General features: G+C 54.8%; 1 protein-coding gene across 1 annotated transcript in view; it reads left to right on the top strand.

Annotated features, from left to right (window-relative positions):
- Positions 1–18094, top strand: part of ALK (ALK receptor tyrosine kinase) — a 697757-nt gene that overhangs the window by 652102 nt on the left and 27561 nt on the right. Inside the window, exons 13-22 of the mRNA XM_044918826.1 lie at positions 2428–2578; positions 7859–7990; positions 8755–8899; positions 11250–11432; positions 12689–12787; positions 13282–13434; positions 14399–14503; positions 16331–16517; positions 17454–17544; positions 17659–17723. Coding sequence (XP_044774761.1) covers positions 2428–2578; positions 7859–7990; positions 8755–8899; positions 11250–11432; positions 12689–12787; positions 13282–13434; positions 14399–14503; positions 16331–16517; positions 17454–17544; positions 17659–17723 — 1311 coding nt within the window. The remainder of the gene's footprint in view (positions 1–2427; positions 2579–7858; positions 7991–8754; positions 8900–11249; positions 11433–12688; positions 12788–13281; positions 13435–14398; positions 14504–16330; positions 16518–17453; positions 17545–17658; positions 17724–18094) is intronic.

Below are 18094 nucleotides of genomic sequence, written 5' to 3'. Positions count from 1 at the left end.
GGGTTGGCAGGAGAAATAGGAAAGAAGGGCTAGGGAGGAAAAAGGAGTCAGGAAGAAACAACTTCTAAAATATAATAATTTGGCTAAATTTAATCATGTGAAAGAGTTCAGAATGATTCATAATGCAGGCAGGTTGATGCAAATGACTATGCAAATGATGCAGAAAGGGCTGAGCAGGGTATAGCTTACCTCTCAGCCATAGCGCAAGTGGGCAGGACAAGGTCTCCATCTCAGGCAGCAGTTTTCCAAGCAAACCATACCTTCAGGTTGAAAAGAGTTTCTCCTGACAAAGCCCTGGAAATACGGAGTAATGAGCAGAACCAAGGTTGGGGGGGGACCACACCCTCTCTCTAGATTCTACACAGGTCATCCTTGGAACCCCACCACCACCCGCCCCTGCCCTGCCCCAGGCTTCCCTTCTCTGAGCTAAATAATCCAGCTGCTTTCCTGTCACCAATACGCCTTCCTTTTCCCTCTGTCTTTTAATAGTCTTGGCCACCTTCTCCATTTCTAATGAGTCAGGAGCGAGGATGGGCCAGTAGCGTGTCCGACCACCCTCACTGTGTATCCAGATAAGCCTCGCAACAGCATATCGGAGAGAAAATGGCCTTTTTGAGGGGATGGGGGCTTGGACCAGGGTCTGCCAGTGACCGGCTGTGTAGCCTCAGATGAGTTACTTAGTCCCTCTGAGCCTCAGTGTCCTCATCTGTCAAGTGAATTACTAACAGCTACTATTTACGGTTATTGGGGAGATGTCCTATGCATTCATGCCTGCCCCCTTGTAGGACGCTCAGGAACTAGCGCCTACCCTGCTCGGCAGAGCTACATCACTTGCCTGCTCCAGCCACCATCTGCAGCCGCTTTGTGCAGAGATCTGTCACTTTCTCAGGGCTTTCGCCCATGATCTCTTTTTGATGCTGAACCTCTCCACTACCCTGTGAGTTCAGAGAAGAAGATACGGTTCTTCTTTGACTGCAGAAGAGGCTGGGACGCCAAGAGGTCACACAGCTAGGAAATGGTCCGCTCTGGTCATAGAACCCCGGAGTCTCTTTGCCTCCCTAATATAGCCACCCTTAAGGTGAGACTTCTCTTTTCATAACATAACTGTCTCTCCAGTTTCTTTGGAAGCCCCATGAGGGCCTGAAGCCCACCTCCAGTCTCCCCTTATGCACACAGCCTTGAGCCGTGTCAGCCTTCAGTGAGCTGGCCACCAACAGAGTGACAGACATCAGACTCTCCGTGGCATTGCACAGAGACCTCTGTACTTCACCTGCCACGTTAGCAATCTGCCAGCCCTCCAGGCTTCTCCCTGCCCAGACGGGCTTAGCTCTGCCTTAGGAGAGCCCCCAGGAGGCCCCGTCGCATGCTTGGAACACTGGACATTTCCTAGAAGTCACCACGTGTGCACATGTACAAAACCGCCTCACATATCTCCCTGAATGCTTTTTGTAAAGGACCTTGGATCTGAATGCACGGAGACATGAAAACCTCCCAAGACCTTTCCCTGGCAGATGGTCTCAGGGGAGGCGTTTGTAGCCGGCGTGTAGCTATCTTCAAGACGTATTGCTTTCCTGATAAGGTTCACCAGTTGAGTTCTTCTCCTCCCATCCTTGGGCGACTCCATCTCAACAACCTAAGAGGCACAGAAATAATCCTGTGCTCCCCGCCCCTGCTGTTTTTATTCATCATGACTGGTTGTTTTCTGTACACACATGGCTCTAGAAAGAGTTACTAGTGGGATGGGAATAAACAGTCTGAGCTCAGAAACACTGCTCACCTTGGTCATTCCATGTGGGACTTCCTTGTGTCTAGACCTGGGGAGGAAACTTGAAAAGTGTATACCCAGTCAATTACTGCAACTTCCACCAGTATAGAATTGTAATAATATATATTGTATAATACTATGGAATAACTTATTATGTGTCAGCTACAATTCTATGGCTACATGTCTTAATTCCTTTAATCTCACACACACACATGCTAGAATGTAGGTTCACTTGTTATCCCCATTTTACAGATGTGGAACAGGAAAGTTAGGTCATTTGTCTAAGGTCACATGAGTCCTTTGATCTCAGACGGGGAGAGAAACTGTAATGGGACATCAGAGGTATTCAGGAAATCAACACCCCAACACCCCCCCCATTAAAACAGACTCTCCCCGTCTTCCCTCTCTCCTTCTCCCTCTCTTTCTCTCTTGCACCCCGTACTAGTTCTTTACTTCCTGGCTCTGGGAATGAGGCATTTCCCTATCCCTCTGTAAACCGGACTCCTGACCGTGGGGAGAAGAAGCCTCCTTGCTGACCTCATGGGCTGATGGGAGGCTGGCGGGGGGGGAACCATCAGGACCACAATGGTGCACTGAGCCCACTAGGAGCTGGGGGGTTGGCAGGAAGGGAATCAGTCTTCATGTGCTCTCTTCTGTTGCAGCATCTCGGGCTACGGAGCTGCTGGTGGGAAAGGCGGGAAGAATACCATGATGCGGTCCCATGGCGTGTCTGTGCTGGGCATCTTCAACCTGGAGAAGGGCGACACACTGTATATCCTGGTTGGACAACAGGGGGAAGATGCCTGCCCCAGCGTAAGTGCCCAGAGCAGGGACCTCTGCTTCACACTTACCAGGACCCGGTGGCCCTTCAGAGGGCATCAACGCTGGATACCCTCCTTCTGGGAGCTCATATTCGAAGATGGCAGGACTCATCCCTCGTCCTGCCTACAAATGCCCCTCCCTTTCCGGGCCCATTAGGGTGTATGAGAAAGGGGGTGGTATGGCTGTTGGGGGTTCACATCCCCACAGAGACCAAGGCTGAGGGATGGGTTTCAAGAGTAACCCTTAAAACTAAAGAACTGGATCCTACTTGAATGGGTAAATGGTGGTTCTTCTCAGCAGACTACAAGCTAAAGCCCGTCTCCTAAACTTTCTTGCTGGGGCACCATTGTCTTTAGTCCTATTATTATAAACAGGACATATTACAGGTGAGAAAATCGAGAGTACAGAAGGGAAGGGACTTTTCCAAAGCCGCTCACAATGCAGCACAGAGTAGGGACTCTGGCCCCTGCTTGTGCTGTGCCCCGCACTCGCTTGGGCCTCGGTTTCTATGCCCTTTTCCCGCTGAGAGCCCATCATCGGACAAGCCAGACTGCCATCCTCCGCAGCCGCAGAGACAGCCTGTCATTCTGGTTTCTGACCCCACTGGGATATCCATCTGTCAAACAGGGAGTGCTCCAACAGCAGGACTTGAGAAAGCCGGTGGTGGTCTAAAATGACCAGGAGAATCAGACTTTGAAGACTAACAAAGCAGCAGCTGTGCAGACGCCAGGCATCCCAGTTGTTTGCCTCTTGTCTGTGTTGGGGGAGACAGGTCCCTGGAGGTGCGGGCTGTCCTGGCAGAACTCAGCACCCGGAGGCCAGGCCACACCCTCCCCTGAAGGCCAACTTCCACCCAGGGTGGGGCCAAGGCAGGGAGCTGGGTTCTAGTGCCCAGGACCCAGTGCCCCTTCTGCAAGAGCTCATTCAAGAGTAGCCTTGGGGAACAGATGTGGGAACCAGGACTACCCAGAAAGCAGTACAATCCCACAAAATAAATTCAGGACTCCTAAAAGCTGGGCCCCAGGCTGGGAGCAAGGAGGAAAGCACAGCACCCACCCCCACCCCCCACCCCCGACAGGGTTAAAACAAAGCAACAGGAGTAAGCTCAGCAGGTGCAACCTTGCACGTGAGAAATGTCTGGACTCCAACTTTTATTTAGCAACTATAATCAGGACTTTCAAGGCTGGTATAATATATTAAGTCATTAAATTACAGACTGCTGTAATTTCCACAGGAATGTATTGAGTGCTAATGTAATTCTTTCATCTAAGCAGAAAGATTGCATTGACTTCTGCAAGGGACTTTTACTTGATTGGATTGTAATCAGTTATGTCTTTTCACAGGACCAAGTCCTTTTTTTTTTTTTAATTCAATTGTAATCTACTTGTTCCTCGGGGCTGCTGCCCTTTATCATTTTATTAATCAACCTACTTGCTCTTGAACTTTGTGAATGCACAGGGAGAGTTCTAAAGAAGCCCATTCTCTTCCAGCCCCCTGCTGGTGGGGCCGGGCATAGCAGGGATGGGGGGGCGGGGGGTTAGTCATGGGTCTTCCCTGTGGCTTCAGGCCTTCTCCTGCAGGAGTCACTGGGAGAGAGAGAAAGAAAGATCTTTTATGGTACTCCCTCAATCTCCAGTCCTCTCTAGGCAGAAAAATGGTGCCTAAAGAAGATCCTCTAAAGAAGGGAGTGCACTCTAAGAATTAAACTGCAGGATTTGGCAGCTCTCCTGGTTCAACGGGACATTGGAGCTGCTCTTCCTTTGTGCCTGGCCTCACCTGAGCCTGGGATGGGCTCTAGCCGCTGGAAACCCCCTCAGCTACTGCTTCTCCAATTTCTCCCAAGCCTCATGTGGTGGCATGACCACCAGACGTGGTGGCATGGGTTTCTTGACATCAGCACTATTGACCTTTTGGAACAGATGAGTCTTTGTTGTGGGCACTGTAGGCTCTCTAGCAGCGTCCCTGGCTTCTATCCCCCCAATGCCAGTAGCATCCCCCAGTATTAATGATCAAAAATGTGTCCAGATCTTGCCAGATGTCCCCAGGGGAGCAAAACCACTGGTCTAAGTGTTACATTTCACAACTACCATCACTCGCAAGGCAAATACTGTGAGGGTCAGCGCACACCCAGACAGCCCCCAATTCATTCAAATGTATTCAGCAAATATCTATCAAGTATCCTTCTATGTGCCAGTCACTGTTCTAGCAACTTGAGATAGATCCATGAACAAAAGAAAGATCTTTGCTCTGAAGGAGCTAACATTCCCACTGGGGGAGGAGGGATGAGCAAGGACTAGTAGTATCAGTCAATCAAAACACCCAGAAGTGAAAGTGTTCCAGTGAACGGAAGTAGGGTAACAAGAGTCAGGTGTGTAGGGCAGGTTGCAATTATAGACGGGGTGGTCGACGGAAGCCTATTGAACGAATGACAGCCGAGCAGAGTCCTGAAAGGGATTGAACCAGGAACGTATCTGGGGGTGCTAGCCAAGCAGAAGCCAAGGCGTTGAGGTGGGAGAGTGCCTGGTGTACTCTCAATCGGCTGGGGTGAGTGAGGGGAGCAAGAGGGAGAGTTGGTGAGAGATGAGGTGATCAGGCCACCATCAGGACATTTTTAAGCCATAGGAGGGTTTTGAGCCTAAAGGTGGGAATAAGGTGGGATAGGGAGCCTGCTGTGATTTGCATATTGTAAGACTCACTCTGGCCGTCATAGCCTGCTTGGGACCAAGGGAAGAGTCAGCACAATGAATTCAGTGGTTACTGCATTAGTCTGGGCAAGAGATGATGGTGGCTTGGATGAAGATGGCAACAGTGGCTGAATTCTGGGCATATTTGGAATGCAAAATCAAGAAGGATTTCCTGCCCAACTAGATGAAGAACTGAGACAAAGAAAGGATCAAGGATGACTCCAAGAATTGCACTTGAACCATGGGAACGAGGGAACTGCCATCACCTGAGCTAGGAATGGTGTGGAAGGAGCAGGTTTGGGGGCACGGTTAGGAGAGGTCTGGCAGACAGCCAGGTGGAGACTTCTGGTAGCCAATGGAGATGGGCAGTGGGGGGATGGGCATGAGTCTGGGCTCTCTCTAGAGGAAAAGCCATTCCCCAGCCCGACTGCTCCCTCCTTCCCACTCCTGCAATCCCAGCCGTCGGCAGATTCTGTTCACAGGAAGAGGGCGTCCCCAAAGGGTGGAGACCCCACTGGAGCTAGACAGAGAGGAGGAGGAGAGCAGGGTCTAAGGGGATGGACCTTCTTCGTACCACTGGTTCAGACTGGACAGCCCCTCGATTTACACAGGAGATGGCAGGTCCAGGGAAGTGAGGTGCCTCACCCAACATGGCTCAGCAAATCTCCAGCACAGCCAGTCAAGAAGCCAAATGGGACCCTGTATTTTGTGTTCCACTCTGCCCGGTGGACAGCTCACATTTGGGTCCCGTGCCGCCGGGCTCAGCCCTCCGGGCATGCCCCTGGCTTCTCATGCCCACCCCGCAGCAGTTAGCAGGGTTTCCTCCCAGCACCTCCCCCCCTCCACCCCCCACCCGGACAGCACTGCACACACACAGGAGAAATGTCAGCTCTCTACAATAGCAATTCAGAACCTTCCCACCCACACTAAATCCACTCCAAGAAATATCAAATTATTTCCATCATTAAATCCAAAATGCCATAAAACAAATTGCATCTTGGCTATTTACCTGGAAATTTCTCTAGTACTCATTGCCGGTACCCCTGAGTGCTTTAGCATAAGGAGTGGCTCAAGATGAATCGGCATGTCCGCTGGCTGGTTCCACAGCAGCAGTCAATGGAAATGTGATGTTTTATTGGCCTTTTTTCTAATAAGTGAGAGAAAAGCCATTTTCCTCCAAATTCAGGTGGATGTTTGGAGCGTTTTTCTTAGCTGCTATGCCCGACAAGCGGGCTGGTTCTTCCTGAAGCCCTGCCCTCTTTATTCAGGGATTCCTGGATTCTGGGTCACAGGGATTTCCTGCACATCCCCAGGGACTCCCAGATGCCTGGGCACACGCCGGGACCATGTGAAAGAACAGCAGCTGTTTATTCAGTCCCTAACACAGGAGACACCATCCTAGACACCTCTCCTAAGCACATACGGCCTGCCCATTCCACACCTGCAGGTCAGAGAGGTCGAGCACCTTCTCAGGCACACAGGGGTGTCTGCAGATTCCTGGGGTCGCACCCTGTTCTCCATGATGGACACAGAGCTCCATTTCAGGCCGTGTTGGGGGATTTCTGGAGGCAAGAAGTGAGACCTTAGACGGGAGGGAAGAGATGTCCAAAATGGAGAAATGATTTTCACATAGATGGGCTGGGGATAAATCTGAGCCTGGCCTCGCACTGCTGTGTTCTCTTCCCATGATACTTCGAAACTGCAACTTCTCAAAAAACCTTCAGTGGCTCACCACTGCCTAGAGAATGAAGTCTGCTTGTAGTCAGGTCTTCTGGCCATTATCTGACTGTCCAGTTGAATTCCCTCACCCACTCGCATTTACACTCCCTCCAGCCCTACCTCACCACCCAGGGCTTTTGTCATCCCCTCTTCAGAGTCCAGAGGATCCTAACAGGTCCTCCTGGACTGTCTCTCTGTCCTAAAGTGGACTTTTCTGAACCAAAGAGACTCCTTGTACTTTTCCCCAAATCCCCAAATTCCCCCCTCACCTGCTTCTCTCTGGGCTCATGCTACTCTCTTCCCCTGGGTTGCTCTAACTTTCTCCCATTTTCTGTTTTAAAATCTCCCTGTGCTTCAAGGTCCAACTAAACACCACCTCCTACAGGCAGTCCTCCTTGACCACCAGTCAGCAACAAAGTTGCTTGTTGTGCCCCAACTTCCCTGCATTTTCTATCTAAGCTATCCTGTGGTCCTTCTCTAATATGCTCTAGTGACAGTTGTGTGTGTGTGTGTGTGACCCCAACGGATATGAGAGCTGGCAGGGGGGGTGCGGTGAGAGCGGATGGGTTGCTGGAACATGAGGTCAGAGCCCCCAGACCACCGGGATGTCACCCCCACGGCCCAGCAAACACTCCGACACTTTAAACACTGCAATGGCTCGGGGGTCCCCAGAGTGGGAGCCCCGCTCGCTTTCTCAGATAGTTATCGATTTATGTATAGACATATGTCATATATCTATATCTATCTCTTCAACTCAACTGTCAGCTATTTGAAAGGTCATCAGAGCCTATCATGAAGCACAGAAGGTCTGTCTGCTGGGAAGTAGAGAATCTTGGGCACCAACCGGAGGTGCTTTTTGTTTCTCCAGACGAACCGATTAATCCAGAAAGTCTGCATTGGAGAGAACAACGTGATAGAAGAAGAAATCCGCGTGAACAGAAGTGTGCATGAGTGGGCAGGAGGGGGTGGAGGAGGAGGTGGAGCCACCTACGTGTTCAAGGTAAGGCCAGCTGCCAGAGCTTGCCATGGGCGGTGACTTGCGCGCCTCATGGATCCGTCATGCCGGGTCCTCACGACCGCCCTGGGCATGGAGCACCTCAGGCGTCCTTAGCCCCATCTAAAGAGGAGCAAAGCGAGGCGCAGACAGATGTAAGGGTCCCTGTCTGTCCGAGAAAAGGCAGGTTCTTCTCTTGCCAACGTACCAGCCCGATGGCCCCATGCAGGCCTTGCCGTCCCTGCCTCAGAGTTCCAGAGGGTCCTACCGTGCCCTCCTCTGCCCCACGGTGGGCTTTTCTGACATGATCAAAAGCAGGCAAAGGCTTCTGCTAGGTCCTCCCACCGGGACAGTGGTGCTGAGGGCTTAATCTTGAAGTTGTGGAGGTTAGAGCCAGAGACCCCGGAGAGTAGGGAGGAAAGGGGGAGGAGAGAGACATGCTTCTAAGCACCAGCACCCAGTCCTCTGAGACTAGTGTGAGCAGCTTCAGGAAAAGATCCATCTCCCCCTCCTGGTATGCATTTATTTAGATCTCCTGGTGCTTTTGCTTCTCTGACTGAACCCCGATGGATACGGAAACGGGAGCTGGCGGGGGGTTGGGGGGGTGAGAGCGGATGGGTTGCTGGAACATGAGGTCAGAGCCCCCAGACCACCAGGATGTCACCCACGGCCCAGCAAACACTCCGACACTTTAAACACTGCAATGGCTCGGGGGTCCCCAGAGTGGGAGCCCCGCTCGCTTTCTCAGTCTCTGATGGTCTCCCGGGCAGATGAAGGACGGCGTGCCCATGCCCCTGATCATTGCAGCCGGCGGTGGTGGCAGGGCCTACGGGGCCAAGACAGACACGTTCCACCCAGAGAGACTGGAGAATAACTCCTCGGTTCTGGGGCTGAATGGCAACTCCGGAGCCGCAGGTAAGGCGCTGCAAGCCCGCGCTTCCCCAGGACTGACCCCCAGGACAGGCCCCCAGGACTGCATGAGCTTGGGCTCGGCCGGGCGCCATCACACACCTGTGTCTCGGTTGCTGGTGCTTGAGAAGCTGGGAGCTCTGGATACTGGTACCCACGTCGAGGGAGGGAGGAAGGGCGGGCCACAGCTTGGGGACCTGGAGGCGTCTCTGCGGATGTGGGGTTTGAATTGCAGAGGTCACCGGGCACAGGAGACAGGCAGCTGTTTGGGGACGGGCAGCCCAACCTCCCTGGGTTTCCTCAAATGCAGCTGGACGTGGGCAGATGGAAGAAGTGCGGGCAGAGTCAGGCCTCCCAGGCCCTGTGGCCGGTGCCTCCAGGCCCAGGGCTACCAGCTCGCACGTCTCACTGGAAAAGCTCTTTCAGGAACCTCTGTGGTTTGGCAATCCATGCTCGAGAGTGAGAGCCAGCCACACAGAAATCGGAGACAGACACGAAGGGGGTGTGAATTCAGATTCCTCTGAAGCCAGCCATGTCCGAAGAGGAAACGCAGTTCAGTTTTGTATTTTCTTTTCTCCACAATCAGACCAAGGATCTTTGGAGGCATTTAAGATTCAAGGTTAATTAAACAAATACTCAAACTTACCCTTCGAGTGAGAAATGGCTAGAAGAGAAGGAAGCATAGAAATAGGGGTTGTGGTCTCCGTGAGGACAACCCAGCGCTATTCTTGGCGCCCCTGCAGGTTGTTTTCTTTGCTTAAAAGCTGTAAGACGGAGTGGGGGATCAGAAACCCCCTCAGCCGGGGCTGCGCTGGGCACAGGGTGGAGTGGCAGACACGGTATCAGGGCCAGGTTATCCTAATTTATTTACCACCCTCATGGCCCACTTCAGGTCCCTAAGTTTGCCGAGGGGGCTTCCCTTCGCCACGAGACATCAATGGCCCTGAAAGGCCCACACGCCACCCTCTGGCTGGCAGAAGGGAGGCCAGATGCTTGAAAACCAAGCCAGATGCCACAGGCCTGCAGCTTCCAAAGCTGATTTGCCTGGGGGCCTCGATTCAATTCTGATCGTCCCTGTTCTAGACCAAGCTTGTTCCTGACCTTGGCCTCGGGTCCTAAAACCCGGCTCCTTCTCTTTAGCACGGTACTGATCTCCATCCGCAGCTCCCCCACCTACACGTCCCTCTGCTGCCCCCTCAGGGCCCAGAAGAGCCTCTGCCACACATTCTTCCAGAAGGCCCTTCCAGGCCAGTTAACCCTCGTGGTTCCGCAGACCCACGCACTACTGTTTCTCCGGGTCCTCACCACCCATCACCTGCTGGAATGGAAGTACTGTGGGGTCTTTTGGAGACCCCCTGTTGAAATGTCATAGGAAACAATATAGGTGGAGACAAAGAGGGTCCTGGAATCTCAAGGGCCTGCAGGAGTGATTGATTATGGTTAGCCTGTGGCCTTAAGATAAAGTTGCATTCAACCTCAGCCCCAGGCATTGGGAAGCACAGCTCCAGTGGCTGTCATCACAGGGGACTGCCCACCCCCTCCCTCAACCCCCTCCCCACCCCCATCTTCCCTGTACCTGACCTTGGAGCAGCTCTTTAGAAGCAGTCAAGCAAGACAAAGCTTCAGAGTGTGAAAACCTCTGCACACTTGGGTTCTACCTCTTATGCCCAACCATCCCTACCTGTCGTGGTTTAGGAAGCATCTGCCATGCCCACTGTCCCCTTCGGTCTGAACATCAACCCAATGAGGCAAGTCTTACTATACCCAAGATATAGGTGAGGAAACTGAGGCTCAGAACGGGGATGTGCTGGCCCAGGGTTTCAAAGCCAGTAAACAATAAAGCCCATCGGGTTGTCTGGCCTAGTCCAGGGTCCCTGCAGAGGAACCCCCTGCAGTGACCCCAGCAGGATTTTGACAGTTGGATGCCCAAGGACTTGTTGGGATGCGAAGCATTAACGAAACAAAGTCCCTGCACTTCAGGAGTTGGGGCATGGAGAGGAGGCAGAGGAATAAGTTTAGTTGTCATGCTGCCCATCCCCCCATTTCGCCACCCCTAACCAAACACCCTTCCCAGCTTTTGATCCAAAGGCCTGATGGGAAGCAGGGGTCTGAAGCATGGCCCCTACTGGATGTGCACAGCTGAGGCTGAAGCCGGTCTCACTAGGGCCAAGGGCACGCTGCTTTTTTCCCAGCTGTGGATTCCGAAGCCCCCAGACCCCCTGGGCGCTGGAGCCGGAGTGAGCACCCTCAGAGCACGACACGCGGCGTCCTGCCTCCTGGGCCTGGCCCAGCGGCGGACCGGACCGACCCTAGCCAGGATCCTCTCACTTGAGGTTTTCTCTGTCTCTTCCTGCAGGTGGTGGAGGTGGCTGGAATGATAACACTTCCTTGCTCTGGTCTGGAAAATCTTTGCTGGAGGGTGCCACCGGAGGACATTCCTGCCCCCAGGCCATGAAGAAGTGGGGGTGGGAGACAAGAGGGGGTTTCGGAGGGGGTGGAGGGGGGTGCTCCTCAGGTGGAGGAGGCGGAGGATATATAGGTAAAGATGATTCGTGTTCAAGGTGTCACTCCCTCCCCTCTTAGTCCTAGGCACTCCCTGTCCTCTCCCTGGCCCTCACCTGCCCTCCCCCAACCCACCCCAAGTGTGGACTGTGATGTCACCATGCACGCTTTCCTCTCAGCCCCATAGGACCGGCCAGAGGCAGGGTATTGGCTCTCGAGCCAGCATCCTGCCTCAAGGCTTCAATCGCAACAGCTTCAAGAGCTCATGTGTTCTTGATGCCCCCCTTGCCCAAAGCCGATGATAAAGGGCTTTGATTTCCTAGACTGTTCTCTGAGCCGCCCCTAACGTCGCGCTGGCATGAGAACCTTGGAGGCCACGCTCCCCAGGCCCGTGCCTCCCTTTGGACGGCCTGGCCTGAGTCTTTGCCAAGCCAGCTCCCTAAGGGCCTGGTTTGTGGCCTCTGGCCTCACAGACTCCCTCTCCCTTCCCAGCCCCAGCCTACCAGCTTCCAGAACTTTTGCCCCCTCCATGCCGAGGGGCAGCCCCAGCCCAGCCCGTCAGCCAGCAGCCAGCCACTGGGCCCAGCTCTCCTCCGAGCTTCAGAGCAGAGCCCACGAGGCTTCTGAAGCTGAGAGGCTGGGAGGCTGGGAGGCTGGGAGGCTGGGAGACGGCGGCTCCACCATCCCCACAGATTAGGACACGATGCATGCACGCACTGTGATGTTCTGTCTGTGTTTTGCTTTCCGCTGTGTGTAAGATGCTTGTGTTAACCGGATGCTCTTCTTTTCCAAACTCTGGGGGTGGGGGGGAGGAACCTGAGGGGGGAGCCCAAAGATAACCCAGCCCAGCTGAAAGGAGGGACAGGAGCCTAAAGGCACAGGGGCCCATCCCCCCATGTCTCACCCTGACCCAATGGGACTGGAGAGCAACTCCTCATTGCTACTGGCCTGGCCAGTTCTGGAAGAGGCGCCAAGGGGCTAGTCCAGCCTGAGGACACGAGACTGCTTCTGATCCTTATTCACACGAACTGCTTCTGAGCAGCCCCCGTGCAGTGGTGGGGACTCCCCAGCCGGAGCTGGCCCGGCCGGGAGGGAAGGTAGCCCCCACACCCAGCATCTCCCGAGCCACACCCCAAGGGCCGCCCCTGTGCCCCAGGCCTCCCTTCCCTCCCCACCGCCCTGCCCTGAGGCCCTTCACCGCCCTGAGGCCCCGCATGCCCCGCTGATGCGCAGATGTGTTGAGACGTGGGCCCCCTGCCTCTCTGCGTTAAACTCTTCTCTGGTTTGGCACAGGCGGCAACGCGGCCTCAGACAATGACCCCGAGATGGACGGGGAGGACGGGGTTTCCTTCATCAGTCCGCTGGGCATCCTGTATACCCCCGCTCTAAAAGGTATCCCCTCTGCCAGGCCAGTTCTCCCACCCAGACAAAACCTCAGGGCCCCTGCCACGGGGCCAAGATACGAAGGCACGATTACGGGTCCCTCACAGGCAAGTCTTCCCACTACTTGTCTCGGCATGTTTTCTGGAAGTCAGGAGGTGTGGTCTGATGCGGACATGCAGGCAGAAGACTTTCAGGCAGGCCCGTCCTAGAAAATGCCTAAGCAATAGCCCCGTGACCTGGGCCAGCCCGCCCGAGGGGCACGCACACGGAGCCGCCCATCCGCCTGCAGCAATGCAGCCACATGTCCCCTGTCTGAGCCCCTTCAGCTGAGTGGGGGACTCCCCTCCCCACTGCGGTCCCTCAGGGGCCGGGGGACGTGGGGGCAGGAGCCAGAGAACCCACACTGACCAGCTAGAGACAAAGCACACACAGAGGCCGGGAACGGGGTGCAGGGTGGTCCTCACTGCGTCAACCCCAGGCTGATCCTCCCTTCTTGTCGCCAGTGATGGAGGGCCACGGGGAAGTGAATATTAAGCATTATCTAAACTGCAGCCACTGTGAGGGAGACGAGTGCCACATGGACCCCGAGAGCCATAAGGTCATCTGCTTCTGTGACCACGGGACAGTGCTGGCTGAGGATGGCGTCTCCTGCATTGGTAAGAGGGCGGTGAGGGCAGTGACAGGCAAGGGGCCCGGAGTGTGAACCCACGGAGGCCTTAGCTGGTGTCCACAATTCTGAGACTCCTCAGATGCACTTCGGGAAGCGTTCTGACCCCCATCTGTCCGCCCCAACACAGGCACTCTAAGGACTGGGCAGAGGGACCTGTGTGTGAAAGGAGCCCTAAGGTGTCCAGTCCCACCCCTAAGCCAGGGCGTGAAGCTCCACATCCCCACCAAGGGGCCATCCTGTCTGCACTGGAACACCCCCAGTGCCAGGGACCTCCACGCTCCCAAGGCGCGCTGTCCCATCAAGAGTTTGCTAGCTGGACTTGCAGATCCTCTCAGGAGCTGCAGGGCTTTGAAGCCCGAGCTCCGTCTTCCTCCTACAAGTCTCCAGACGAAATAACGCATTTGTTTCCATCAGTTCACACGGGACACTTTCATATCTCCTCCCCACCCTGCGGCCCGCACCTGCGGGCGTTCCAGTGACAGTGTCCTTGTGAGATGTAGTGTCCAGGACCAGGCAGGATGCCCCAGTGTGGGCTGTGCTGGTGTGCACCCGGGCCCCGGGCAGTAACGCAGCCTCCCAGGGTCACTGACGGGCACCCTCTCTTCCTGGGTCGTACTGAGCCTGTGGTTACCCACGGCCGCTGAAGCTCTTCCTTAGCCTCTACTGGCTCACCTTCCCACCCTCCTGGTGTCATTGTGCACTTGATGTTGGGGATCAATGTCCAGGATTTGATGTTTACCCCTGCCACGTATTCCCTCACCCAAAAGCTACTGCTGAAGGCTGAAGGCAGAATGAGCCCCCTCCCTGCCCCTGGCCCTCTGCAAAGAAGGCCTCTGGGGCGGGGGAGGGGCGGGTGGGGTCTGTCCGGGCGGGGGAGGGTGCTTCTCTCGGAGCTAGCTCAGAGGGTGATCAGTGTTGTCACCAGTGCCCCGCGGGCACCTGTCTTGCAGTGTCCCCCACCCCAGAGCCCCACCTGCCGCTCTCGCTGGTCCTGTCGGTCGTGACCTCGGCCCTCGTGGCCGCCCTGGTCCTGGCTTTCTCCGGCATCATGATTGGTGAGTGTGCCAGAGCCCCGGGGCTTCCAGGGGGGCGGGAGGGGGGACAAGGAAGGCCGATCTGGTGGAACAGAACAGCATCTCTTGCTTTGCCATGGATACAGAGGTGTCACTCTGGGTGGGTGGTGATTACAGCAGCCCAGGCCAGCCTCAAACCGAAGCCCCCTCCCCCAGCCCCCAGCACCGCCTTGGTTCCCTAGAGGAACTGCTGATTCCACACCTCGACCCCCCGTAGAGCCTTCTGGAGGCACTCTGCAGAGGAGGACACAGTAGTCAAAGCTCGCCCCACCCCCAGAGTTCACTTCCAGCTGCCATCAGACCCAGGCTCCAGGGGACACCTGGCTGGGCTCACTCCCCAGGGAACACCTCCAGCCCCACCCTTCCCCACGTTGGGCAGGCAATGCAAACGAAGTTGGTTTCTAAGTGTTTCTGTTAGGCCTGTGAGCCCAGGTGAGCTGATAGGCAGGTCTCAGAGGGCTCAGCGCTGTCCAGCCAGGCTCTTCCTGCTGAAAATGCACAGGGCAGGTGGGCAGGGACATGAAGGAAGGCAGAGGGGAAGGCTCAGCGTGGACGGCACTTTTAGAACAGCCCCCTTGGGGAGCTGGGGGCGGGTGGTAAGGGAACCTGCGGGTGGCCAGGGGGAGGGCAACAGGCATTATTCCCATATGATGCCATCCTTCTGAGGGACAGGATGATGAGAGCTAACACTTGCTGCACGCTTACCACGTGCCAGGTGATTTACACATTTTAGTTCACTGAATCCTCACTTGGCCCTATGAGCATGGTTGGTCCATTTCAGAGAGGAGGGTCCTGAGAACACAGCCGTTGACTCACTTGCCCTGGCCCATAACTAGGGGGACGGGGCTTTCAAAACAGAATCCATCCTGTGCATCACAGTTTCGTCCTGCCTCCCATGGACTTGGCCCTACAGAATGTTCTCACAGTTAGAGAGTAAGAGCGGTGATGATGGTCCCTTGCACCGGTAGGGCTCTTGAGAATTTTTCAAAACCATTTTACGCTGGTGAATTCATTTCATGATGACATCCCCAAGGGTAGGGAGTGGGGGTGTTTAGGGGACAGGCAGGAGTTACTGTCCCTGCTTACAGAGAAGGAGGCTGAGGGCCAAAGAGGTCATATGACCTGGTCAGTGTTGCTCAGTTGTAAGTAATGAAGGTGGGATTAGAATGCACGCAGGTCCTCAGGCACCAGTTGAGAGAACTTTTCAGTCCGTGGCAGTTTCTAGCTGTAGGAAGCCCAAGTGACCAGGACACCCAGCTGCACCAGCGACAGGGCGGAGCAGAGTCTCTCAGGCGGGTCTGTCCCTGGGACACAGGGGACCCCTCTGAGGGCTGACTTTGGCTTCAGAACTTTCGGCAGTCTTGCTGAAACTTGTTTAGATTGCATGGCCCTCTCAGGTCCTCACTCAACCTTCCCTCATGCTCCCACACTGGGATTCAGATTTTCAGCACCACCTGACGGCCCTCCCAGCCTGCCCAGGCCCCTCCCCACTGCCACTCAGCCATTTCCCCTACTGAAATCGTTGCACGTTGAATCTTGGGTCTGCTTCTCAGAGGACCCCAGCTATTGGGCTTCTGCCCCTGTATGAGACAATAAAATCTTTTCCATTGACATGATTTTAAACTGTACATCTCCTTTAAATGATCTTTCATTTTGTTAGTATTACTAAGTGTGATGGAAATGTTTAGATCCCCGAAGGAGGAGATGGAGATCCAGGAAGGCTTCCTGGTGGAGGCAGCCCGTGCTGGGCTTCAGGGGCCAGGCCGCCTGGTCCAGGCCACATTGCAGCTAACCTTCATCTGTCTGTAGTGTACCGCCGGAAGCACCAGGAGCTGCAAGCCATGCAGATGGAGCTTCAGAGCCCTGAGTACAAGCTGAGCAAGCTCCGCACTTCCACCATCATGACTGACTACAACCCCAACTACTGCTTCGCTGGCAAGACCTCCTCCATCAGTGACCTGAAGGAGGTGCCTCGGAAAAACATCACCCTCATCCGGTGAGTGCCCCATGGCTGTACTGGGGGAGGGGGGATGGCAAGTGGGGAGGAGTTCTGGGGGCTGGATGTCTTCCCTGCACCATGGATTTTTCTAGCCACAAGAGGCCAGCAAAGCCACCTCTCAGGGCATTTCCAACCCTCCCAGGAGGAGAAGATTTAATGTTTGGGGCCATTTGGGGAGGTAGTTAATTGTTTATTTTATTTATTTATTTTTTTTAAGATTTTATTTATTTGCGAGAGAGAGAATGAGAGACAGAGAGCACGAGAGGGAGGAGGGTCAGAGGGAGAAGCAGACCCCCCGCCGAGCAGGGAGCCCGATGCGGGACTCGATCCCGGGACTCCAGGATCATGACCTGAGCTGAAGGCAGTCGCTTAACCGACTGAGCCACCCAGGCGCCCGTTAATTGTTTATTTTAACACCCATCTATTCATGGGGTTTGCACAGCGAGAGGAGAACAACATGGGAGGGAGCCAGGGCATTCCTCAAAAGCCACTCAAGTGCTCCCTCCCCGAGTCTTCTTGGCCCCTCCTTCTCCAGGTGGAGCAAAGTGCCCTTCCTCTGAGCTTCCAGATCACCCCATGCCTTCCTCCATCATTTACTGAGCACAACCCGCAGGAGGGTCTGCCAGTGATCTGTCCCTCCCCAGGGCATGGGAGCCTTTCCCTGGGGAAGGGCCGTGTCTTCTTCACCTCGGTGACCCTGGCGGATATCAAAGACTTAGTCTTCATCGAATGAATGAACATTCAACCAGTGTCCCGAATCCCTGGTTGGAACCTTTCTTGCCAGTTTTCAGATAACGCAGTGGCAGCCTGGGATGGTCTAGCCAAGCCAAGTGGGGGGTGTTACTCTTGAGTGCGTGCATGACCTCCGCCTCTTGTATGTCTCTTTCTCGTTGCCCGCCCCCTCTGCCTCACCTTGCCTTTTCCTGTGCACAGGGGACTGGGCCATGGTGCGTTTGGGGAGGTGTATGAAGGTCAGGTGTCCGGAGTGCCCAGCGACCCGAGCCCCCTGCAAGTGGCCGTAAAGGTAAGAGGTGGCTCCATCGCGGGCCTGACCTTGGCCGGCAGTCTGTGTGGGCCTCAGCTCTTGGCTGCTGCTCACAGCCTTCTCCTCCTTCCCACCCTCCCCTTCTGTGCCCAGACGCTGCCTGAAGTGTGTTCTGAACAGGACGAACTGGATTTCCTCATGGAAGCCCTGATTATCAGGTAAATAAAGCCACAGAGAGACACCCCCACCCCTGTTACACGTTCCTGTCAGTCTCCAAGGGACATGGTGTTGTCCTCCAGCATCCCCTGCCTCTCCACCAGGAGGCTCCCTAAAATTCTTAACACATCTTACCAGAGTGAAATAGCCCCAGGTGGTTGTCCAAGAAAAAAAATTTCTGTGGCCTAATAATCTAACGGATATCACTCTGCCTTCAACGAGCACCCCTGTGGGTCATCCAGTGGGGCTCCCCCCCCTTCTCTTAATAGAGCATGCTAGTTGTTCACAGTGGACAATATACTTTCAGCCCCGGTAACTCTTCCACAAGGCCCCTCACCAATCCCAGCTCTCAGATCTTGTGTAAGGAAGTATG

This window comes from Neomonachus schauinslandi, chromosome 10 (genome assembly GCF_002201575.2).
Source record: "Neomonachus schauinslandi chromosome 10, ASM220157v2, whole genome shotgun sequence".
Taxonomy (NCBI): Eukaryota; Metazoa; Chordata; class Mammalia; order Carnivora; family Phocidae; genus Neomonachus; species Neomonachus schauinslandi.
Note: the sequence above shows the minus strand (reverse complement) of the source record. Positions and strands in the feature narration are given on the sequence as shown.